Source organism: Callospermophilus lateralis, chromosome X, assembly GCF_048772815.1.
Source record: "Callospermophilus lateralis isolate mCalLat2 chromosome X, mCalLat2.hap1, whole genome shotgun sequence".
Taxonomy (NCBI): Eukaryota; Metazoa; Chordata; class Mammalia; order Rodentia; family Sciuridae; genus Callospermophilus; species Callospermophilus lateralis.
The window spans coordinates 8,055,633-8,081,605 of record NC_135325.1 but is presented as its reverse complement, the minus strand read 5'-3'; the positions used below and the strand labels follow the sequence as shown (position 1 = coordinate 8,081,605).

The window sequence follows — 25,973 nt, the reverse complement described above, 5'->3', positions numbered from 1 at the left end:
ATGGTTGCTTGTGTGGATGAAGTGATTGATTGGCATTGGGGTAGAGATCCTGGCTTAGGAAATCTTGTTTCTTGGTCTCAGACCTGCCAATAATCAGCTCTTATTATCTCTTGTACACAGATATTAGCACTCTCTGCCTCACAGGGTTTTAGTGGGGAGACAGAGAAAATAGAAGCGTCAAGTGCTTTGAAAAGCATACAGCATCATATTAACAAAAGCTGTCAGCTAAGGTATGATTCTGACAAAAGCATTTTCTTTTGGCTTTATCCAGTCCTCCCTTTCAAGCCCCGATATCTTTGACTCCCCAAGTCCCGAAGAAGATAAAGAGGAACACATTTCGCTTGCGCACAGAGGAGTAGACGTGTCAAAGAAGACTTCAAAGACTGTTACCATATCCCAAGTGAGTGACCAGCCAGGGTGAGGTGTCCCTGCCCTTTCATGCATGCACTAACGATGGGTTATAAACCAAAGCAGGATAAACAGCCAGTCACAGGTGTTTGTCATTCTTTAGTAATAGTGATTACTATAGTCATCAAAGTCTCTGAGGCATGTTGCACAAAGTGTCCCAACTGGGCAGAATCAGTGAGCTCAAATTCAGCGATTTATTTACTACATTTTCTCTTGTAGCGGAACCCCTTTTCAAATTGTCATACACACACAATCACAAATGCCCTTACAACCAAAACAACTTTAAAAGCCTTCATGTTTCTAGAGAGACTACAGTAAATATTAAATATTGTGTTCTTCTTCTCACAGATCTTATCTTTTATGTTCAGAGCTGGCCAAAAATTATAATTAGAAGTTCATATAGGGTCTCTTTTTTTTTTTGTACCAGGGATTGAATTTAGGGGCACTTGACTACTGAACCACAACCCCAACCCTATTTTGTATTTTATTTAGAGACAAGGTCTCACTGAGTTGCTTAGTGCCTTACTTTTTCTGAGTCTGGTTTTGAACTCGTGATCCTTCTGTCTCGGCCTCTCAAGCCACTGGGATTACAGGCGTGCACCACTGTACCCAGCCATAATATGGCCTCTTAAAGCTGATTTGATTCATGATCTAGAATACATTTATAATCTAAAATATTTTAATTGCATTGCATGCCCAGGAATCCCAGGGATTAGTAAGGACAGTAAATTATTTGTGAGAAATAAAGAAGACGACATAGCTAGGCACAGTGGTATGTGCCTGTAGTATTAGGATCTTGGGAAGCTATGATAGGAAGATCACTTAAGCCTCAGAGTTGGAGGCCAGCCTGGGCATCATAGCAAGACCTCAACTCAAAAAAAGAAGGACAGCTGAGGGTGTAACTCAGTGGTAGAGCATCTGCCTAGCATACACAAGGCTCAGGGTTCCATCCCCAGAATCACACACACAAAAAGACATTGTTAGCTACTCCATGCAACTTTTGAAGAGTAAGCACCCTATACAATCTCTGTTCTGCATATGAATATGAACCAAGATTTAAAAATTCCATTTTATGTTACGTTAAAAAAAAAAACCAGTCATTTGGGACTATTTTCTCAGAACATTAGCAATCTCTTACTGTCTAAAAGTAGAGAACTAGTCTTTTGAAGCAGGAAATAGCCCAAGAAGCCAAAGATTATGTGGGATTTTTCTTCTCATGGATTTTTTTTTTTTTTTTTTTTTTTTGGTGGGGGGGAGTACAGGGATTGAACCTAGAGGCACTTAACCACTTTTCATAGATTTAAGAATTTACATGTATTTTTTTTCCTTAAAATCTGTTACAGTAAGCAAAACATGATCCTATAAGACAGATCAATTTTAACTATCCACAAAACCAAAGCATTCTTTCTTTATAAAGAATCTTATTTACTGAAATTGGATTTAGAGCCCACCACCATCACCAACTCCTTTTTCTTTTCTGGTTTTCTCTGACATCCCTGGAGTGTCTCTACAGTGACATCTACTGGTGGATAATGGCTTTTTGTGTTTCTGATTTGCAATTCTATTCCATTAGCCTATTTCACTTCCCTGGAGTTGTCAGGCTGTATTTTTCAGTGCTTCTAGAAATTCCACTTGAACTAATTTTATCAGGGAGTGTGGTGACCTATACTCTGTGAGAGCTTTAAAAACACTTGTTAGTTGAAATGGGTCACGAGAGCCAGTCATACAGGAAATGCCAAAAGAAGCATTGATTCAAGAATATCTGAAGTCAATGGGCATTGGTAGGTCGTGAGAAGTACGAAAGGATGCAAGATGGAAAATGGGAGAAGGCATGAGCCCAAGAATAGGTAGTTAACAAAAACATAATAATAGGAGAGCACAAATCTTCAGACTTGAATCCCAGTTCTGCCAGTGATTAGCTGTGAGACTTGGGGAATTACCCATCCAGCTCTCTAAACCTCAGTTTCCTGCTTGGTGAAATGCTTGTGCCAGTTAATCCCTGTTTAAATTGTAGAGCTGACGTCCGGCATGTGATCAGCACTCCATAAATGTCAGTTCCTCTTCCCTCGTACTATAACTCCTACTAACAACAAAGCACGGGCTGGCGGATCACTCTGCCTGGCAGCAGAGAGCGCTTTTCCTCAATGGTAACTTGGCAGAGAAAAGGCGAGCAGAGAGGCTGGGAACGATGGCCCATCTGCTTTGGCTCACTCTTTCCAGTCTCTGCCTCTAGCACAGCCTGAATCCAGACTCTACCTCCTCACTGCTGTGCCAGCCAAGCCCCTTCTTGGCACATGCCCTGGGGTGGCCGGCTGGGTGCCTGCTGTTGGAGGGAGTCCCGTGGCTGTGGTGCCAAGCTTCGCCACCAGCCTCAGCTTCCGCTCTAACACTTACCAACATCCTATCCCTTTACTTTGCTTCCTCCCAACCTGCCTACCAACTCACTTCCCTTTGCCAGTGTCTCCACCCTGGACCTTCCAGGTGCCTCTCTCCTCTCCTCTCCTCTCCTTCCCAAAACTGTACCAGGTCCTATGCCCTCCTGGCTTTCCATCAGGCTTCCCCCACCTCTCTCCTCCATGTTCAGCCTGACCCTCCATTGACTCTTCCCCCCCAGATATCATGCAGTTCATAGTCTTAGCCATATCCGAAAACAAGCAAAACCTTTCCTTTAACATGTCTCCTCCTGAGGCTTCTGAACAAGTTTATGCCCTCCTCCCTCCACCCTATCTTCCTTTCTCAAACACATTTCCGGGAAGAGTCCTCAACTTGCTGGCCAGAACTTCTCGCCTCCCGTTCAGAAGCTAATCTGCCTTCATTGTGTTACTGTCTCCCTTGCACTACCAAATGGGCTCTCCTGTTTTCCTCTCAGCACTCTTTATGCACTGTTCAACCATTTTTTTCCCTTCCAGAAACTTCTCCAGGAGATTTCCATCACCCAGGTTCCTCTACTGGTCTTGCTTCATCCCCTCTCTTTCTACTCTTCACAGTTGTCAAGGGTTCTCTCTCCCTTCTCTCCTTGCCTGTTCACCTTGGGCATTCCCTAGATTTCACCATTGGGCCTCTTCTCTTCTAACTCTGTCTTATCTGTCCCCATGGCTTCCATTCCCTTTAGCCCAACTCACTCTTTTAGTTGCTGGCTGCGTCTACTAGATGCATCCCCTTGTGGCCATCCCTCAGGCTCCTAAAATTCAATGTGTCTAAAAGAGAAATAATTATCTGGGCTTTCTACGGGCTCTTCCTTCTATGAAAGATACAACCTTGATACCTGGTTCTTCCTTCCCCACCTGTGGCCCTTGATCCATATTTCCTCTTTTACCCTCTGGGCTGTATCTCATCTCCCTGGTCAAGGGGCATATCCTCTGTGAGGACTGGGAATCCATCAGCCTCTCCTACTACCCACCCCAACACCAGGTGCTTTGTTAGATGTGCTTGACTTTACCACATCTGTCTATTCTTTTTGGCTACTATCTAGGTCAGACCTTTACTATTCCTGGCTTCCATTGTGTGAGTCTCCCAGCAGTTCTCTCCAGCTCCTGCCATCCCTCGGGCCTTCTGTGTCCACAGCAATCTTTAGCAGGCTCCAGTCATTTTCGCCCTTTCAGCCAGCACCTTCTCCCTCCCCAGCTTTGTTCTCTCTCCCTAGCTCTCTCCTGCACCCTGTGACCTACTAAGCATGAATGCATTTTGCTTTCTTGTGTGTAGACAAGAAAGGCCTTTTCTAGGACCTTCCCTCCTCCTACATCTTTGTTCTCCAACCATCTCTTCTTTCTTCTGCCCTCTCCAATATGGGGCTGTCAGCTGCTCCTTCCTGCTGCTTTCCTTCTGGGATGGTTGCCTCTTAAATGAATTTCTGGACCTCTCTGTGCTTCCTCTTTCTTGTGCAGTCTTTCCCCTCATCTGCAGTGTACTGATTTGTTTGTCTGTCTGCACTCCACTGGTTTCTCAGGCGAATGTCTTGCTCACTTTCAAAGTTTGTGGTACCTGGAAAGCAATTGGGTATCTCTATATTGTATATGAAACCAGTAAGAAACTGTCTTTCCATAAAGAAGATCATATTCCCCCACTTGGGTTGGGGACAGGCCTGCACGAAATTAGCCCTTAGTGGCTTCTGGATGAAGGAATAAACAAGTGAAGTATGCAGAAGGAAGTGGGAACAGGGATGTTGAAGGAAGGTCTGACTCACCAGAACAAGGAGATACAGTTCACAAATCCCTTTCTTTGAAGCCTCTTCACCTTCCCTCATCACAGGTGTCTGACAACAAGGCATCCCTGCCGCCCAAGCCAGGGACCATGGCAGCAGGCGGCGGCGGACCAGCCTCTCTGTCCTCGGTGGCATCCTCCCCACTGTCGTCCTCTTTGGGAACAGCTGGACACAGAGCCAACTCCCCATCTCTGTTCAGCACAGAAGGAAAACCAAAGATGGAGCCTGTAGCCAGCAGCCAGGCGGCTGTGGAGGAGCTAAGGACACAGGTCCGCGAGCTAAGGAGCATCATTGAGACCATGAAGGACCAGCAGAAGTGAGTGCCCAGAGACCCTTTGCACATGGCTTCTAGATGGCCCTCCACTAGGCCAGGACCTGGGTCTGAAAGTCTGGGTCCCATCCTGCCCCAAAGAGTGAGCCAGATCTCCCCCTGATGATGGCAGCAGTGGTTGGAGTGTGTGTGAACCCCAAGAGGCTTAATTTATACTTAAATTATGCTGTGTGTTTTTATGTTCAGTCTACTGTGTGTAGGCAGGGCGTAGGCTGGCCATGGGGTATACAGAATGAGTTTGTGGCAAGGACTGATACCATTAGCAGGTTCCTAAAAAGAAAATTCTTGAAATCCCTTATAAAATACAGTATTTCTGTGTTAGTCAGCTTTCTATCACTGAGACAAAATACCTGAGAAAATCAACCTTAACACAGAAAAGGCTTGGAGCTGGGGTTGTGGCTCTGTGGTAGAGCACTTGCCTAGCATGTGTGAGGCACTGGGTTCAATTCTTAGCCTGCATATAAATAAATGAGTAAAAATAAAGGTCCATCAACATCTAAAAAAATATTTTAAAAAGTAAAATTTAAAAGAAAGAGGAAAGAATTATTTTAGCTCATAGTTTCAAAGGTTTCAGTTCATGGTTGTTTGGTCCCATTGCCTTCAGGCCTGTGGTAAGGAAGTACATGATGACATTATGTGATGGAAGAAACTGCTCACCTCATGGCATCCAGGAAGCAAAAGAAAAGACAGGAGTGGGCCAGGGTCCCAGTATCTCCTTCAAGGGCATACCCCTAATGACCTAACTCCCTTCCATTAGACCCCACCTCCAAAAGATTCCACCACCTCCCAATAGTACCACAGGCTGGTAACCAAGCCTTTAACTCATAGGCCTTTGGGAAACATTCAAGATACAAACTATAGCAGTACATATACCACTTATTAAATAAGCCCAACAGCCAGCTTTTCCTCTAGCATCAGAAAAATTGCAACTTCTTCACTTAGCTGCCAGATGAAGTAGTTTGCCTGTATGAGGAACCATAACATATGAAGATATAGGGAATATTAAACCTGAGACTTCTCACTTAGCAAGATGTTTTTACTATGAGATGTAGGGGACTTTCTCCATGTGTGCATACACAGACTCTCTTGCCACATCTCTCATCTTCAGGGAGAACTTGAATGAGGAGAGAGACCTGTGAGCAAAAAAAGTGTCATATATCAGTATCACCCAGGATGCTGTTTGCAATGACAAAGCTGGTAGAAGGATTAGATATAGAGGGCACTTATCTGAGGAAACTGAGGCTCAGAAGAGATCAGTTTGCTCTTTCTTGAGGGAACTGGGACAGGCATCTCAAGGAAGCATTTCCAAGTAGGATTTTAAAAGATCATCCAGGATTGCCAAGAGCATAGCACTCTAGCAGAGGGAACAGCAGACTCGTGAATATGCATTGCAGCCTAGTGGGTCAGCCCAGTGTGTCCCCTGGTGCCTGGCTGCCTTGTGATCAGGAAATGCATGGGCAAATGTGGCCAGACACCTGAAATCACACCCTTCGGAAGGAGTCTGGGGCTGGCAAAAGCCCTGCCTTCTGGGGCTGGCAAAAGCCCTCACTTTGAGCAATGTGACTTTAAGTAGGTTCTGTTCCACTTAGGTTGGGTAATGTCCGTTGAAATTGGGGCCTCTTGGACTAACTTCCTGTCCAGTGGAGACTCATCCAATAAATATCAAGAACTGGCAGGTTGGTACTTAAGAGAGTCTCCTAAGACTAGCCAGGCTGTCCCTAACTCCGTAAAGTCCCCAACTCCTATATGGCTCTGGAGGTTACAGGTTTGGGTACCCAAAGCCCCATTCATGTCCAGACAATGTGTGTCCCTTGCCTAGCAATGACCCCATGGCCCCAAGACATCCCAGAGCATTGGTTGTCAGACTCTCCTGTTTCCGAGGTTTTGGCCCATTGTACCCTCTAAGAGATGCCTGGGAGCTACTATGTACATGGCTGAAATGCTTTGCAGTCTGTGAATAGCCAGAATGGTCCTTCTCCAGCCAACATCTGAATCAGTACCTCACCATGGCCCCTCTTCCAAGTCCTGCCTTTCGCAGCCTTCTACAACCTTCCACAGCCTGTCCTTCATGCCTAGGGTCAGTGGGTCCCCACCAGTTTCTTAGCTTAGCTCTTGGTATCACTTTGCTTTTAGTATTCACCTCAAGTCTGTGCCACCTCTCCCCATCCCCAAATGTGCTCTGTGTTCAGAGGCAAGCTCACCTTCCATACTCTTCCCTGGCTTTTCTTCATCAACTCCCCATCTTCCTTTTTCCTTCTAGACCCACTTTTATTAATTTAAGGCTGAGTCATTTTCTTGGGACCAATTTCTCCAGCTAACTTCCCCTACCCAGACTTAGCTTTGCCTGACATGGTCTTCCTAAGATTGGGCCATTCATTTAGGATCTCACATTCTACTTCTTTCCTAAGCCCTAGGTGGTTCCCACTGAGATATGGATACATAATGTGTACTTGAATAAGTACAGCAGTGAGTCACAACTGGTTAATGTCAGATAATATGTTACAGCCGTGCTGGGGTACTGTTCCAAGTACAGTGACCATTGTGATATTTACCTGAAATGAGCAAATGCAGTTCACTGCTACTGTTACTATGCTATTTCCAACACAGTTCATGGAAATGTACATATAGAATTAAGTGTTTGATATCTTTAAAAGGACATAGCTCTCAGACCAGTGTTTGGATGGTTGCAGTATAGAGCCATGACTTTGCAAGATGATTAGTGTTGTTCCACTTCATTGTTTAAGGTTGGAAAAGGCATAGGCCATGTATCCTAACTCAGGTCTGCTTTCTTTCCAACATGCTTGCCACATTGTTTATTCAGTTATTTCCTCTCCAAGTTTTTGAATCTTACTATTTGTAGGATTTTGTAAAACCTGGTGAAAACATACTAGTTACTTTTTATTCATTTAAAACTCTGTAGGAAATTAAGGAAGTATAGATGGAGTGGTATTTTGTAATTATATTTGAAGACCAGTATTCTGTTACAAAGGAATAATTAGAAGGAAGAGGACAGAATATGAGCCTGGATACGTGGAGTCTGGTTTTTGGGCAAGTCAGGCTAGGCACTCTGGGCCTCAGTTTCCCCATCTTCTCCTTTTGGGAGAAGGTTGGACTAAGGAATCTCAAAGATCATTTCTAGACCTACCATTGGAAGGCTGTATATTTTGGTGGCCCCAAAATAATGTCAAGCCTTTCTGTCTGAAACAAATCTTAAGCAATAATAATGCAAAGGAAATCTGTTTGGTCTACATTTTCTTTGTAAAAGGAACAAATGGATTTAATGATAATAAGATGTTTCTTGTCTCTTATTGGGCTTTTGTTTAATTCCATTGCCGTCTGCTTTTCAGACGAGAGATTAAGCAGTTACTGTCAGAGTTGGATGAAGAGAAGAAAATCCGGCTTCGGTTGCAGGTGGGTCCATCAGGCCCTTATTTTTAAAATAAATGATTGTTACTTTTCTGCAGATTTAGAGGCACTTTTTGTGACAATCTTCTTAGAATTGTATAGTCTTACTACCCAACCTTTCCTGGACTCCAGAAGCTCTTGGGGAAGGGGAACATCAGTAAACATACCCCCAGTGAGGCTTCTCATGTGGAATTTATCTTAAATGTCTCCTCTCTGAAAAACTCCCTCTGGTTTCCAGAAGACTTCATCATAGTACCTGCCAGAGGACATGGAGCTGGGGAGGCCCCATTGCCATCTGGCTTCCATCATACGGTCACTGGGACTTCAGAGACCGTAGCTGTCCATACTTGGCACTTCATCTCTTTACTTCTCTCTGGTGGTCACATCAGTCCTGCCAGGGTATCTGAGCTCTGTCCCCCTCTAGCCTCTGATTCAACTATGCCATGACCAAATGGTGGAGAGTATGTGGGCATTCCAGTTGACCAAAGGTCAATGCTCAACTTTCATCTAGTTGGTGCCCTTAGTGATGAAGACACATGCTATTCAAAGAAATGATAGGTAAACTCACCATTACTTTGGAGGTGCTTACACATACCCCCTTGGGCCAATCACAGCTGCCTTCTGACACTGTAAGATGGTCCAGTGTGTCAGGAAACTGGAATCCTTGCTGCTTTTGACAAACTTTGGATCCAAGTAGCCTAAGAATTAAAACACCTACTTTGTTCCTAGTGCATTGTGCCTGTGTACCTGTTATTAAGGCTTATGTCATTTCTAGCACTGTCATTGATTCTTCATTCAGATATCATTTCACCTTTGAAATTCTCAGGTTGATTATTTTCTTTCCACTGAGCAGGTTGATTGTCTTCAACTTTTATGAAAGCAGCCAATTCATTATAATTTTGTTTGATTCTTTTTTCCTTTTATAGATGGAAGTGAATGACATAAAGAAAGCTCTTCAATCAAAATGAATACTTGATAACTGAGATGTCTCATTATTCATCCTGAGTCCAAGACTCAAATTTTCTGCCCCAGCCAAAATAATCTTGTGCCAAAAGATTAAAGGTTTGCCTCAACATGTCCCTGTTTGAAAGATTAGCACAAAAGTCTTGATAGCACAACACAAATTCCATCCAAGAGGAGAATCTTCCCCATGGTGTAGTCCTGGGTCTGGCACTGGTTGTGACTTAGAGCAAATTGTGCTAGAGGCTTTTCTACCTTGAGATCTCATGCGAAACGAAAACTCAGGCAGTTTAGTCCATAGTGGTACTATTTTGATGATATTTTCCATTAATAAAATGTAACTTCAGATTATTCGTTTACAAGCTTTATAATTTTATGAGTTTTTAATCATGTTTTGTCACTGATGCCCCCTAGTGTTTGTACTACACCTAGTCAGAAGCGAGTGTCTTATTCTTTGGCTTCAGGTGAAAGCTGCCTCGCTTTGTGTTCCCCTTTAGGATTCTATTACATATGCAATTTTAGATCCAACCCATCCCTTCCCCTGCCAGCAGACCCCGCCACCCTAAGAGAAATTTTAGCTTATATATGATGGTATATTTACAAAAAAAAAAAGAGAGAGAGAGAGAGAAAATCTGGTATTTGCAATGATCTGTGCCTTCTTTTTACCACCCTCTTGATTGGAGCTTTTGTGATGCAGCTACCATGATTCAAAAAAAGAAAAAAAGAAAAAAAAAAAAAAAGTAAGAAAGAAAGAAAAATCTGCCACTTATCTAAGTCCACTAGAGGCCACTGTCTTCACAGCTTCTCTCACCCTAGCCAAAGGTCCTAAGAGGAGATAGCTGAGAAGTTGGGCTCTGTGGTACCAGCTGTGACTTTTTCAGTTCCTCCTACTTTTAGGTTGTTCATGAAACTAGAAATGTCATCCCTGCTTGATTTTTCATCAGCCAAGTTAAACCCCTGCTTCCTGTCCTTTGCACCTTTTGCGTGAACAGAATATGCATTATTAAAGCAAAAATAAATAAAAGTAAAATGCAAATGAAAACAAGGGGGGGAAAGTTGTATTATTTCCTGCACTGGGTTATCTGTGTGTGTTATTGTTTAAACTGTATTCACATAATGTCATTTGCCTTGCTCACTTGTAACCCCTTCCTCAAGTCCAAGAGAATGGGAGGGAGGGTCTTGTTGAAGTATAGCCATTGGATCTTTCTTGCATTTATGGAATTGCTTTTTCCTTCCTAAGGAAAGTGATGTTTGCTTATCTGCTTTATCTTTGTAGCACATGAACAGTTCAGCCTTAGACTATGTAACTGTTTTCTCATCCTTAGCTGAAAATAAGGGGCATACTGTATTGCACGATTGTTCAGGGGTAGAGATGGAGGATGTGGTCCCTTAATGGCCCCCAAAGATGTTTGATGTGTTTCTAAGCAGCTGCTTTGCCTAATTCCTGAGTTTTATAGTGAAACTACACAACATTAACAGATTTTACATAGCCGTGATAAATGAAAATTGATAACAATGAAGGAATGATGCAAAAACTCACATTATTCATCATTGGAAGTATAACACATAAATATCTCTTCCTTTCTCTTTCTCTCTCCCTTCCCTTGCCTTGCTCTTGCCTGGATACTCATCCATTCTGATTGAGGCCATTACTTTCCTCTCAGTATTTACAAAGCCCCAATGCCCTGGTCTTCCTGAGCAGGGAGGGACACAGTTAAGGAAAGGGAGTGTGTAAAGAAAGAAACCTCATACCCTCATACCCTTTATTCCCATGTCTGGATATATTGCCTTTTTAGCAGTCTTGGTCTCAGTGTGCTTGCAGCCAGAAGCACCAAGTTTCTCACGGCAGCATAAAACATTCCTGTACCCCTTGACTGTTCTAAGCTTTTCTGCATTAAACTTGAAGCCTTCAGAGATTCCCCACCACCTAATATAAGAAAGAGGATTGGGTTCTTCGATGTTTGAATTTTTCATTTACTCATCAAGAAAATCCCTGATGATATAGTTTTATATAATGTGTATACAGAATAGGAATGTTAGTAATTAAATTGAGATGTTGGGGGACCCTCATGGGGCACTAGCAACTTGGAATGTAGAGAGCTGATGTATTCTCCTCACAGAGGCCATTGGCTTCCTTTGTATAAAGAGAGGGAGAAGTGATATGTAGAAAGAGAAGTTGGCATATCCAGCTTCATTACTGCCCCTTGGGCTAACAAGCAAGAGGATTCTGCATCATGGAACTGGATGAGCCACTGCCCACACAGCCACCATCTTTACTCTTGGCAAAATGGACCCATCAAGAATATTGAAAAGCTTGAAAGTATCACTTTTGAAAAAAAAATTCTTTTGCATTCAGCATGGACTCAACCAAGCATCTATGGAGATTATTTTTTTGCTTCATTTTCTAAAGTTGTATTTAGAAAAGTCTTAAGTATTGTGCTTTGTAAAAGAAGATGATTAAAATGAAATTTTGTGAAAATATTTTTGTTCAAAGCTGTCATGGCCCAAGAGGAATGGTTTCTTGGAACATAAACCCTTTTTCTCCATTTTACACAATTTGATTACTCTTATAGAAATGTCCTTAGAAGACATGAAATAACCCATTAAAATCTGTGCCTATGAATTCCATTTTTTAAATTGTTCAATTTTACATTCCTATCTAAGCAGAAAATGCTAGTTAGGTTTTCATTCTTTTTTAGTGTAAAAAATCATTAAATTATCATTATTCAAATAATTGTGTAAAGCCACTTTTATTCATGTAAGGCCCTCTAGGGAGCACACACAAGTACATGATTCATTTTCTACCATAAGGACATCCTGTATCTATCATCACATGTGTATCTCTGGTTAGTAATGGCAAGGTTTATTTCCTTTCATAAGCAGCTCCTTGATGGGAAAACTGCAGGGTGTATAATTTATTGTTCAGAGTTGCCATGGTCTGTATAAAAATAATCCTCAGGTGTCACAGAGGCTTTTGTATTGTAACCTGGGGTCATTATGGTCCTAACCCCCACACACACACCAAGATTAAGGTTTGTTCCTCTAGTTGTTTCTTTTTTCACAGATTAATATTAAGATGTTTCAGCACCAAGAGGGCTTGGTGAAAAGCATTTCCCTTTGATTTTGTACAAATGAGAAACAGAACAAAGAAACACATGCATGGGTGATGGATGTTCAGCATGGTTGATTTTGGCATCCAACAGAGGGAAAGCTAGGTTCTTAGGACCAGGGCTGGGCACTGAGCTGCTATTCCCAAACTTGGTTTGGTAAGGGCCAAGGCAGAGAAAACCCTCCCATCCATAAATAAATGTCAGTGGCAAAAGGACTGAAAGGGGGATCAAGTCTCTTAAAGGGATGAACCTTGCCTGTTTCCTTGTTCCGTCCTTAGGGTCACTGAGGCTTGGTTCCCAACCCATGCAGCTTAGGTGACTCCTGAAGCCAACAAGAACCCATGCAGAGCATGCAGGTTTCCCAGAGGGGGGTTTATTTCACGCCTTTTCACTCTTTTACAAAGCGAAGTGGTCATAGAGGCAGCCCCTTCATGCAAACAGCAGTATGTATTCATCATGTTCATGAATTTGGAATTCAAAGTAAAATATGCTGTTCCTTTTTTCTTGTTAGAGCAATAGGTGATGACTTATTTCAACCAAACAATAGAACAAGATGGTCTAGTAGGTCATAGATAGAGTTTTCTGAGGAGGAAAAAAAGAAAAGCTAAATTCCTGATGAAGCAGTTTCATGGTGCCATCTCTTTAAAGGGTAATATAATAAGTTTAATTAACTTATAGAATAAAGTAATGTAAGACTTGAATGCTTTCCCCACCCAACCTTCACCTATGTTCCTAGTTCTCCAGAAAATTAAATTTTGTTAGCAAGCTTTGAGCTCTTTGATAGAATGGTGCCTTGAAAGTGCAAATTTTTTTATATTTTCATAAGTTTTAAGGGGTTTGCAAACCAATTCTTTTGGTACTGGGGATGAACTCAGGGGTGCTTTACCCATTGAGCCACATCCCCAGCCTTAATACTTTTTATTTTGAAACAGGGTCTCATTAAGCTGCTCAGGGCATCACTAAGTTGCTGAGGATGGTTTTGAACTTGTGATCCTCCTGTCTCATCCTCTTGAGCCACTGGGATTACAGGCATGTGCCACCATGTCTAGCACAAACCAATTTTCAAACTGACCAAGCCATCCCAAAATCAAACAAAAACCATGAAGAAATAATAACATTTCCAGGATTATTTCCCCCAAAGAAAAACAGTTGTCTTAAGAAATGGGAATGATTCTTTTCAAGCTTCATGATTATTTCTTAGACTCAATTGGAGAACCAATAATTTAGCTGGGGCTGAAGCTCTGCCATTGAATGCTGAAAGGAGACAGATGAATAGGTATTTTAGACGCTTGTATGAAAGGGCCACCCATCCCCTTGCCTGAGTCCTGGGAGGGGGACTTGGAAGATGTTATTGTTTGTTCTCAATCAGGGTGATCTCCTTGGAGGAAGTGAATCTGAAATGAGGAGAAGGACCTGGATTGAAAGAGGGAGACATATCAAAGGGAGCTTCAGGCCTGAAGGTAGATTTTACCTACTCTCATAGCAATATATCTAGTGCTGAGAATCTGGGATGGGATGATAAGACAAAACAGAGTGACAACTTTCATGGTACTAGCAGACACCTCACATTGCTGAGGATGGGCCTATTAACAAGAGCCTTACCAATGAATCTCTTTTAAAAACATCTAGTGGACCAGAGTGATGACTACAGTAAGTTCAAATGTAGAACACAGTCACTTGTTCAATTTTTTTCTGATTGTGAAGCTACATTATACTGTGCCCAAAGTAGAAAACAAAAAAATATAAAGAGAAGGCAGGAATGATCCCAATCTCAGTCAGAAACTGCCTTTAATTGTTTGGGTCTCTAATAATCAAGGTCATTCAGTATATATAGTTTTATTTTTATGCGTAATATTAGCTTCTCATTGACCTTTTTTCAGTAATAAGATTTGTAATGGCTATATAGTATTCCACCTATAGATATGTCAGATGATATTAAGCCAATCTTTGATCAAACATGTATAGAGTTCTTTTTTATGTATAGAGTTCTTATGATGTGCCAAATGCATGATAGGTACTGAATGATTCATAGCAAGGCAGGCTTGCTCTCCAAGCTCAGAGCCAAGAAGGGAGAAGTAGTTGAGTAAACAGGCAAGTCTTTGTAAATGAAAACATGATCACAGAGAAGTTTTTTAAGTCTTTGGAATCAGAGGGGGGAGATGCCCAGTGGAGCCATGAGGGTGAGAAGATTCAGGAAGGAAGGAAAGGCATTTTTCAATAATTCTGTTTTTTTTTTTTTCTTTTATAAGTAAATCTGCCATGAACATCTTTGGGCATGAATCTTTTTGCTCACATTTCTGGTTTGTCCTTAAGATAATTCCTAGAAGTGGGTCATAAGTTTAAATTACCTGAGGTTTTTAGCAAAATTAGTCTATGCCCAAGTATAAACATGGTTTAATGCACATCAGTATACAAAAGTGAGTAACCACCCATCTTTCTTTAAAGTTTGCCTTAAGCCTCAGGGAGTGTCAGGTGTGGATCTCTTCCTTCTGGCTAGTCACTGATGAAATGTCACCTCCTTAGAAAGGATTTTCCTAACACCTTAAATAAAAGCAACTTGAGCAGCAATCCAGCACAATTCTCCCCATATCAATACTTTGTTTCATACTGAAACCAGAGTTTTGAGATGAGATTAGATTCATAGCTTTGCCAATTTTCTTCTGGGGTCTTGTCCCCCAAATTTGAAGAATAAAATCCGTGGACAATAACAGAAGGGAAGAGTGAAGTGAGTAGGATTTATTTAAAGAAGAGCAGGAGGGGGCTGGTAGCAGAAAAACCCTTTTTGGTGTGCTGGCTTAGGGGCTATATTGTTTTGGATAGAGCTTGGAGCAAAATCTATGTTAAACAGTCATTGAAAAAGTTTCAATTGTGTCCTTTAGCCTGAGGTTTACTCCTTCCTGTAATTCCCCTCTGGGTTCTTCCCCTTCCCATCTGGGACAAAGGAGTTGGCAGGAGTTTTCCCACAGGTGAGCCTCAAGATCTTTTACATTTGAAATAGGCCTTGAAGGTGCTCATTAACATTTCTACTGCTTAGGCTCACAGTGTGGTTTCTGCATTTGAAGGAGACCTCAATCTGGACCCAGCACTTCCTATTGCTGACCATTCACTATTCTTATTCAATACTTAATATACATTCAATCTGTTTCTGTCTCTCCTGCTTTGAATGAAACACAATGAGGATAGTGACTTCACTGCTGTATCCCCAAAACCTAAGACATTGACAGACAATAACCACTAGATAGATATTTGACTGAATAGATGAATTGATAATTATGACTGATGCCAAATGGAATTCATTCTATAAATTTGAGCAGCCCAGTTTTATTTTTACTAAAACTAGCACACAAATAGAGCATTAGGGAAGATCTGTGACAAACGGAACAGACTTGAAGAGAAGCTTCAAAGGCACTGCACTTGTACTGGAGTCTCAGCCAATACCTGGACCCTAAGGAGAGTGCTTTTGGCATCAACATAGTTCTAGAAAACAAGTTCCCAAGGTCTGTACATCATTATCTTGAAGATGATCATCTACTATTGGAAAACTGTCGCTACCTCAGTGTTAAAACATAAAGCTTTATTTTCTCTTAGATTTATTCTGGAATAAATTTCTTTGTTGACGCTTGACCCTTCTCTTGATGTCAGATGAAAACCTAATTACTACTTCTCAGGGCTGACCATCTGTCCTCAAAGTGATGAATAAATGAAACATGTCCCTGAGTCCTGTGCCTCCAAGACAAGCCACTGGGAAGTAGTTCTTGCCAGTGTGATTCCTGGAAGAAAAGCATTAGTATTGAATGAGGATAGAATAGATAGTAGAATGATCAGGCTGTCAGGATAATGGGCATCATTCAACCACTACAGGAAGCTAACTGATAAAGGGATTAATGGGCATCATTAAGGCCTTCTTCAAATAGAAAAACAAAAAACAATGATGCTCACCTGTGGAAACAGCTCCTTTGTTCCAGAGCCTTGGTGCTATTTTCAATGTCTGTTCTAAATAGATTTTGACCAATGGTTTTGGTACTTTTTCAATGCCTATTTTACATCATTTTGTTGTTGTTGTTTGTACCAGGGACTGAACTCAGGGGCACTCAACCACTGAGCCACATCCCCAGCCCTATTTTGTATTTTATTTAGAGACAGGGTCTCACTGAGTTGCTTAGTGCCTTGCAGTTGCTGAGGTTGGCTTTGAACTCGCAATTCCCCGGTCTCGGCCTCCCAAGCCATTCAGATTACAGGCATGCACTACTGCACCTGGCTCTGGCTCTATTTTTTATTTTGAGACAGGGTCTTGCTAAGTTGCTTAGGGGCTTGCTAAATTGCTGAGGCTGGCTTAGAACTCATGATCCTTCTGCCTCAGCCTCCCGACCCGCTGGGATTACAGGCATGCACCACCATGCCCAGCTGTTTTACATAGATTTTTACCAATGATTTTGGTATTTTTTTCAATGCCTGTTTTACATAGATTTAGATTGATGCTCATATCCAAAACCTATATGAACCCCTAAGCACACCAAAACAGTATCCTGCTTCCAGGTCCCCTCCCACATTGCCAGGGTTCTATCTTTTCTCATTAAATAAATCCCACTCTATTTGCTTTTCTGTTCTGTGATTGCCCTTGGATTTCATTCTTCAAGTTTGCAAGACAAGAACACAGAAAGAAATTGACCCAGAGTCACTGGGTTTGTTGTGACACTAAGAGCTGTGTATTAGGAAAAATCCAACTTTACAGGCTGCGACCCTCAGGCTGCTGACCCTGGTAGGGATCTCCTGCTGTGTGTAGCTCCTAACACTAGAGAAGACTATTTCAGCTGCAGAGATCTGAAGTTAGAACAAACTCTATCCACCAACAGAAGCAGAGAATCTGGCCTCATCTTAAAACTCTGATTTCAGTATCACCATGGAGAACTTGGTAGAAGTGAAATTTCTTGGGCCTTCCCCTAGAATTACTAAATTAGAAACTCTGAAAAGGAATCCAGCCACCTGTATTTTAACAAGTCCTCTTGGTGATTCTGATGCCCACTCAAAATTGAAGATCATTGCCTTGCAGGTATCAACTCCCAGTGAGTTTTGTGTAGAGTAATGCACAGCCATCTTTCCCAGGTTTGGCAAGGTACGCTATCCAGGACTATGCCAGCATCTATTAGGTTGAAATTTTGGAAACTGACATTATTTTTGTAGGTTCAATGTGGTTGAATAGTTTCAGCTCCAAGATGTGAAGAGTTGCAAGAAATATCTTCCCATGCCTAAAACAAGAAAAAGTCTAGATAGATTGAAAATGAACAGAGAACTGAGGGGTTTTTAAAATTTTTTATTTGTTCTTTTTAGTTATACATGACAGTAAAATGTATTTTGACATACATATATGGAGTATATCATGTATTCATATATGAACATAGGAAAGTTTCTGATTTATTTTACTGATTTATTTATTTATTTTAAAATCTGATTTATTTTACTGTCTTTCCTATTCCCATCCCCCCTCTCTTCCCTTCATCCCCTTTTGTCTAATCCAATGAACTTCTATTCTTCCCCTCCTCGATTATTGTGTGTTAGTATCCTCATATCAGAGAGAACATTTGGCCTTTGCTTTTTGGGGACTGACTTATTTCACTTGGCATGATTGTCTCCAGTTCCATGCATTTACCAGCAAATGCCATAATTTCATTCTTCTTTATGGCTGAGTAATATTCCATTGTATATATATACCACTTTTTTTTCCTTCATCTGTTGAAGGGCACTTTAGGTTGGGTCCATAGTTTACTTATTGTGAATTAAGTTGCTATAAACATTGATGTGGCTGTGTCGCTGTAGTATGCTGATTTTAAGACCTTTGGGTATATGCTAAGGAGTGGGATAACTGGGTCAAATGTGTTTCCATTTCAAGTTTTCTGAGGAATCTCCATACTGCTTTGCAGAGTGGTTGCACCAATTTGCATTCCCACCAGAAATGTATAAGTGTACCTTTTCCCCACCTCCTCACCAACATTTATTGTTACTTGTATTCTTGATAATTGATAATTGCCATTCTGACTGGAATGAGATGAAATCTCAGTGTAGTTTTGATTTGCATTTCTCTAATTGCTAGAGATGTTGAACGTTTTTCCATATATTTGTTGATCAATCATATCTCTTCTTCTGTGAAGTGTCTGTTTGGTCCCTTTGCCCATTTATTGATTGAGGTGTTTTTGGTTTTTGGTTTTTTGAGTTCTTTAGATATCCTGGAGATTAATGCTATATCTGAGATAGAGAACTGAGTTTGCAGAGCAAGTGGTCATTCCAAAATCTGGAGAGAGATAGTCACTTCCTGGGAGACGTAGGACCTGAGCATTTGCTTACAGAGGCCCAAGCCACCGAATGTCATAGAAATAGGTAGGAAGACTAAGCTAGAAAAATGGGACAAATTGATAGAGGCAGAGCATGGGCTGATTTGAGAGTATGACGCTCCTGGGGACAGCAATTGGGAGGGAGGAGGTTCTGTTCCTTTGCAGACTTTTTTCCTCCGGGAGACCCAGCTGGTTTTAATAGGAAGAATTTGGGGGAAATCCTGAGAAATCCCATGGCAATGGCTCAGGAGTCACTGAGAAATCTCAGACCCTTCCCCCTTAATGAGCAAAAGGCTTATTCTGCAAGGGAAAGACAAAGTCTGAGGCACTAGTGAAATACCATTGTAGTTAAGCCCAGGGAATTCACCCTCTTTACCTTCCCCTGCAGCCCTCTTGCACCTTGAGAGAGAGAGATACAGAGAGAGAGAGAGAGATTGAATGTTCAGGGAGAAGAGCTTTAAGCCTAGGGCCTGGGGCTGGGGCTCAGTGGTAGAGTGCTTGCCTGGTATGTGTGAGGCACTGGGTTCGATCCTCAGCACCACATAAAAATAAATAAATAATAAAGGTACATCAACAACTAAAAAATATTTTTTTAAAAAGAAGAGCTTTAAGCCTACAGACTGAAAACACTGGTAGATATTCACTGCACTATAGGAAGGGGATTGGGGCATCTATCCATGGAAGAGAGAAACATTTGTGATGGTTATACCCCTGAGATACAAACCTACTGTGGACTCCAAAAACTGAAGCTTAGAATATCAGAAAACCTGTCCCCACCACCCATGTCCCACCAGCATGCTAACAACCCTCTAGGAACAACAGGAGGGAGAACTACAAGGTACTCCATGGGGAGCAGCACAAAGGGAAGCCCCAAAACTCAGAGGGGGGCACAAAAAAGGAAAATCACTGGAAATTTATGAGGATGTCCACAGGAAAACAAGCATAAGCACAGCCCAACTGCTGGCTAGATGAACATCAAGTCCCACACTCAGGGCTTATTTATCTCAATATCTGCTGCACTATGTAAAATGTCCCACTTGGGAGGCATGCCAAAACATAAGAAAACATAAAAAAAAACTGTTTGAAGAGACAAAGCAATTATCAGAATAAAACTTAAAAATGGCATAACTATTAGAAGTATCAGAGGGAATTTAAAATAATTGTGATTACTATGTTAAAGGATCTAGGGGAGGAGACATCATGCAAGATCAGATAGGCAATTTAGTAGAGATGTAAATGGAAAGAATCAAATGGCTAGAAATCAAAAGCAGTAACAGACATGAAAAATATCTTTGGTGGGCTCGTCAGTAGACCTGAATATTCATATTGAATAAATAGCAAAACTGATAAAGACAAAAGGAAAGGAGGCACAAATCACCAAATCAAGAATAAAATGGTATATCACTGTAGATCCTGCAGCCATTAAAAAGATAATAGTTTTACAAAACTATTAATAAATTACAAAAGATCAGTACAGTGAGAGGAGTAGGGCAAGAGAGTGAGGAAGGAAGTACTGAGACTGAATTAGAGCAAATTATATTCCATGCTTTTATGGTTATGTCAAAATCTATTCTGATGTTATATATAACTAAAAAGAATCGATAAAAATTTTAAAAAGAATAAATATGAACTTTATGATAATAAATTGAATATCTTCTAAGAAATGGTTCAATTTCTTAAAAACTCCAAACTACTAAAATTGAACTGATAATCTGTGTAGTTTTCAGTGTTTTTTAGAAAAAAAAAATGAGCTTGTAATTAAAAGACCTTGAAAAAGAAATCTCCAGGTCCAAATGGTCACACTGAAGAATTCCACCAAATATTTGAAGAAGTAACACCATTTTACACAATCCCTTCTAGAAAGTTGAAGAGGACAAACTGTTTCCCAAGCCATTTTATGAAGTTAATACTACTTGATACCCAAACAAGTCAAAGACAATACAAAAAAAATGAAAACTTTAGATCAATATTTCTCATGAACTTAGATGCAAAAAGCCTTAATGAAATATTAGCAAATCAAACTCAGCAATGTATATAAAGAATTATACAATACAACCAAGTGGGATTTATTCCAAGTATGCCAGATTGGTTCAATATTTGAAAATCAAAATAATCTACCAAGTCAATAGGCTAAAGAGGAAAAGTCATATGATCCTATCAATTAATACATAAAATATTTGAAAAAAAATCCTGTGAGAAATGAAATCCCAGTGGTCCCTTTTCAGAATATAGTATTTATCTTTAAATGTAAGGTGACTTGGGATGTAAGAAAGGCAACTGGAGGGGAGAGCAGGATGAAAAGCTGCAAACAGCTAACACCAGAGTGTAAAAATCAAAGCTCTTTGACAAACAGGAAGTGAGAAGAAACCCCCACCTGACCTGACCGACAGAGATAAACTGTGTACCTGCCAAAAGGCATTCAATCCAAGGGCATTTCTTGCCACAAGAGACCAAAGGTATATTACTTTAAATAATCCAACTAATAACTACTTTAAATAATCCAGTAATCCAATTACTTTAATAATAAAACCTAGATGAAGTTCAGGAACATTGTGCACCCCATGTACTCAATGAGGAACCAAGGGAGGGATCTTGTGCTCTAGTTGAATAAAACACTGGTTGTACTCAATCAAGTGACCCTGACCACCAAGCACCTGATCTTGCAAGACTGTCATTAAAGTAAAGCCTTGCTTTTTGCTATCTTTGTGTCTCTTAGTCCATTCTTTTGGCTTGGACAGGTGAGTACGATTCTTACATCTGATTTTCAGGCACAATAAGAACTCCCAGAAAACTAGGAGTAGAGGGAAACTTCCTAGCCTTGATAAATAAATAGACAAAAATTTATGGTTAACATATTCAGGTTGAAGGACCTGAATGTTTTTCCTCCTAAGATTGGGAACAAGACAAGTATGTTCTACTCTCACTACTCTTTTTCAACATAGTACTGCAAATTCTAGCTACAGTAAAAAAGCAAGAAAAATAAATAAAAGGCATATAAATTGAAAAGAGAAAATAAAACTGTCCCTATTTGCAGATTGCATGATTGTCTACATACAAAATTCCAATAAAAATAATCCTGCTGAACTAAAAGTAAGCTAAGCAAGGTTGTGTAATATAAATTCAATAACAAAAAGTTGCAGTTCTACATATTAACAATGAACAAGTAGAGCCTGAAATTAACACTATACCATTTAAAAATCACTCTAAAGAAAATTAAATACTTCAATATAAACTGGGCATGGTGGTGCATACCTGTAATCCCAGCAGCTCGGGAAAGCTGAGGCAAGAGGATCACAGGTTCAAAGCCAACTTCAGCACCTTAGAGAGGCCCTAAAGACTTAGTGAGACCCTGTCTCAAATATAAAAAAATAAAGGGCTGGGGATGTAATTCGGTGGTTAAGCACCCCTGTGTTCAATCCCTGGTACCATAAAAAAAAAAAAAAGAAGGGAAAAAAGAAATACTTGGATGTAAATATAATAAAACACCTATCAGATCTGTATGCTAAAAATTAGAAAATTGTAATGGAAGAAATCAACTAAGACTAAATACATTAAGATGCATACTATGTTTATAGTTTGGGAGATTCAACCTAATAAAGATGTTAATTCTCTCCAAGTTGAAAATATTCATGCCCTAGGGCAAGGCAATGAGTTCTTTAGTTTGGAACTCAAAGGGCAATCCATGAATAGAAAAACTGATAATGGGACCACATCAAGATTAAAAACTTGCTCTGTGAAAAACACCTTTTTCACTTCAGAGGATGAAAAGACAAGCTTGGGACTTAAGGAAAATATATGAATACCACATGTTCATCAAAGTGTTACCATTTAGGCATGTTGGGTTTGTTGTCTCTGCTCAGCAAAGAATTGAAGAAGGAGACACAGAGATAGCAAGCAAGCAGGTTTATTGCAAAAGCAACAACAAACAGACTTCTCCCAAAATAAGGAGCCCCAGAGCTGGGAGTGGTGAAGGAGTTTTGGCTTGTTCTTTTTTATGATCTCTGGAATTTTCTCCTTTTCTTATCTCCTCCCCTGTCCATAATTTCCTCACTATTATTTATTGGTATCCCCTGTGTCCACAGATCTATTTTAGTTTTTCTATTGGATTCCCACACACACTTAAGGGCATGAGTTTGGAAGTGTCTGTCTGATAGGGTCCCTTTCTTGTATCCATGAGCACTTTGATCAACCAGGAAGTTGACCTCATTAGAAGACCCTTTCCATGCTCCTTTGGTCTGGCTCTGCACCCAACCTCCTCACTTGCCATCTTGCCCTGGATGTCTACACCCTTCTACATCTCCCTCAAAAGGGCTAGTAGTATCTAGAAGAGATTAAAAAAAAAAAAATCCAAGCTTTCCCACAATCTGCACATATTTGAATATCACATACTCGGGAAAGACATACCAAGTAGATTGACAGCAGTGGTTCCACTTTTGCTATAAAACACAGGTTTTATGTGTGTGTGTGTATGTGTGTGTGTGTGTGTGTGTGTGTGCGCGTGCGCGCGCGCGCACCTGTGTTTTGGTACCAGGGATTGAACCCAGATGTGCTTTACCACTGAACCGCATCCCCAGCCTATTTTTTTATTTGTACTGATTTGTTATACATGATGGCAGAATGCAATTCATTTCATATAATACATATAGAGCACAATTTTTCAAGACACTGATTGTACACAAAATATTTTCACACCATTCGTGTCTTATACATGTGTTTAGGGTAATGATGTCTAACTCTTTCCACCATCATTCCCACCCCCTTGTCCCCTCCCTTCCCCTTCCTCCATTTGCCCTATCTAAAGTTCCTCCATTCCTCCCATGTTCCCCCCGTCAATCGCCATTATGTGTCTGCACCCTCATATCAAAGAAAACATTTGGCTTTTGTTTTTGGGGATTGGCTTGCTTCACTTAGCATTATATTCCCCAACTTCATCCATTTACCTGCAAATGCCATGATTTTATTCTCTTTTTATGCTGAGTAATATTCCATTGTGTATATATGACACATTTTTTAATCCATTCATCTATTGAGGGGCATCTAGGTTAGTTCCACAGTTTAGCTATTATGCTTCTATAAACATTGATGTGGCTGTATCCCTGTAGTATGCTGTTTTTAAGTCCTTTGGGTATAAACCCAGGAGTGGGATAGCTGGGTCAAATGGTGGTTCCATTCCAAGTTTTTCAAGGAATCTCCATACTGCTTTCCATATTGGCTGCACCAATGTGAAGTCCCACCAGGAATGTATGAGTGTACCTTTCCCCCCACATCCTTGCCAACACTTATTGTTGTTTGTATTCTTAATAGCTGCCATTCTGACTGGAGTGAGATGAAACCTTAGAGTAGTTTTGATTTGCATTTCTCTAATTGCTAGAGATGTTGAACATTTTTTCATATATTTGTCAATTGATTATATATCCTCTTCTGAGAAGTGTCTGTTCAGTTCCTTGACCCATTTATTGATTGGGTTATTTGTTTTTTTGGTGTTAAGGTTTTTGAGTACTTTATATATATCCTAGAGATTAGTGCTTTATCTGATGTGTGTGTGGTAAAGATTTGCTCCCATTCTGTAGGCTCTCTATTCACCTCACTATTTTTTTCTTTTGCTAAGAAAAAGCTTTTTAGCTTGAATCCATCTCATTTATTGATTCTTGGTTTTAATTCTTACGCTACAGAAGTTTCATTAAGAAAGTTGGGGCCTAAACCAACATGATAGAGATTTTCCCAGCCTATTTTTATTTTTTATTTTGAGACAGGGTCTTGCTGAGTTGCTTAGGGCCTCACTAAGTTGCTGAGGCTGGTTTTGCATTTGGGATCCTCCTGCCTCAGCCTCCCCAGCTGCTGGGATTACAGGCATGTGTCTGGCAGGCTGATTATATTCTTATGACAACTCCAAAAGTTGGCTTCACAACTTCATCACCTTGGAGACTTTTTTGCCTATAGTGATGAAATATCCATTTGCATTCCTTCTCTTCTCTTCTCTTCTCTTATCTCTCTCTCTCTCTTTGGTACCAGGGATTGAACATAGGGGTGCTTAACTACTGAGCTACATCCCCATCCCTTTTTAATATTTTAGAGACAGGGTCTTGCTGAGTTGCTTGGGGCCTTGCTAAGTTGCTGAGGTTGACTTTAAAATCAGGATCCTCCTGCCTCAACCTCCTGAGCTGCTGGGATTATAGGTGTACACTACTGCACCCAGCTCCATTTGCATTTCCAAGAAATGCCCTCCCAGTATTTCACAGCTCTCCTAATAGAGCTATATCAATTCTTTTGTGTACAAATCAACGGTATTTCCTTAGAATAGTTTCCATATGGATTATCCCCCTGTTAATTTACTAAAACAGATGTAAGAGAGGCATTTAAAAAAACATGATGAGGGCTGGGGTTGTAGCTCAGTGGTAGAGCGCTTGCCTAGCATGGGTAAGGCACTGGGTTCAATCCTCAGCACCACATAAAAATAAATAAACAAAATAAAGGTATCGTGTCCATCTACAACTGAAAAAAAAAATCTATTTAAAAAAAGTGACTTATCACTACACACTTATCAGAATGGCTTTTTTTTTTTAAAGATGACAACACCAGATGCTATTGAAGATGCAGAAAAAGTAGATCATGCATATATTGTGGGTGGGAATGTAAAATGGAATAGGCTCTCTAAAAAATAACTTGGCAATTTCATTAAAAATGGAACTATCATATCATCCAAAATTTGCACTTCTGGACATTTATCTCAGAGAAATGAAAACTCGTTATTACACAAGAAGGTGTTCATGAATGTTGATAGCAACTTATTTCATAATAACACCAAACTGGAAACAGTTCAGATATCTTTCAAATGGTGAATGGATAAAGAAACGATGGTATATCCATACAGTGGAATGAACTGCTGACACATGCAACAATTTGGGTGAAACCCAAGAGAATCATGCTGAGTTGAAACAGAATCCCCAAAAGGTTGCATACTGTGTGATTCTATTTACATAACATTTTAAAAATGACAACATTATAGAAACAGAGAACCAATTAGTGGTTTCCAGCAGTTAGGGATAGGAGGTAAGGAGAAAATTGGTCCTGGCTCTCAAAAGTCAACAGGAGGGATCCTGTAGTGATAGAGCTGTTTTTCCTCTCTTGATCATATCAATGTCAATATCCTGGTTGTGATAATGTACTGTATTTGGGGGGAGAGGGTATAGCGATTGAACTGAGGGGCACTGGACTACTGAGCCACATCTACA

At 40.5% G+C, this 25,973-nt stretch overlaps 1 protein-coding gene across 4 annotated transcripts in view; it reads left to right on the top strand.

Moving 5' to 3' along the window:
* Sh3kbp1 (SH3 domain containing kinase binding protein 1) overlaps window positions 1-11,784 on the top strand; it is a 338,974-nt gene extending 327,190 nt beyond the window's left edge. For 2 of the 4 annotated variants that reach the window (XM_077106291.1, XM_077106293.1), the window contains 4 exons: window positions 272-400; window positions 4,633-4,925; window positions 8,288-8,351; window positions 9,272-11,784. In XM_077106291.1, coding sequence (XP_076962406.1) covers window positions 272-400; window positions 4,633-4,925; window positions 8,288-8,351; window positions 9,272-9,313 — 528 coding nt within the window. In that variant the 3' untranslated portion in view covers window positions 9,314-11,784. The remainder of the gene's footprint in view (window positions 1-271; window positions 401-4,632; window positions 4,926-8,287; window positions 8,352-9,271) is intronic. The other 2 variants (XM_077106292.1, XM_077106294.1) reach the window with 2 other exon arrangements.
* Window positions 11,785-25,973: the final 14,189 nt, after the last annotated feature.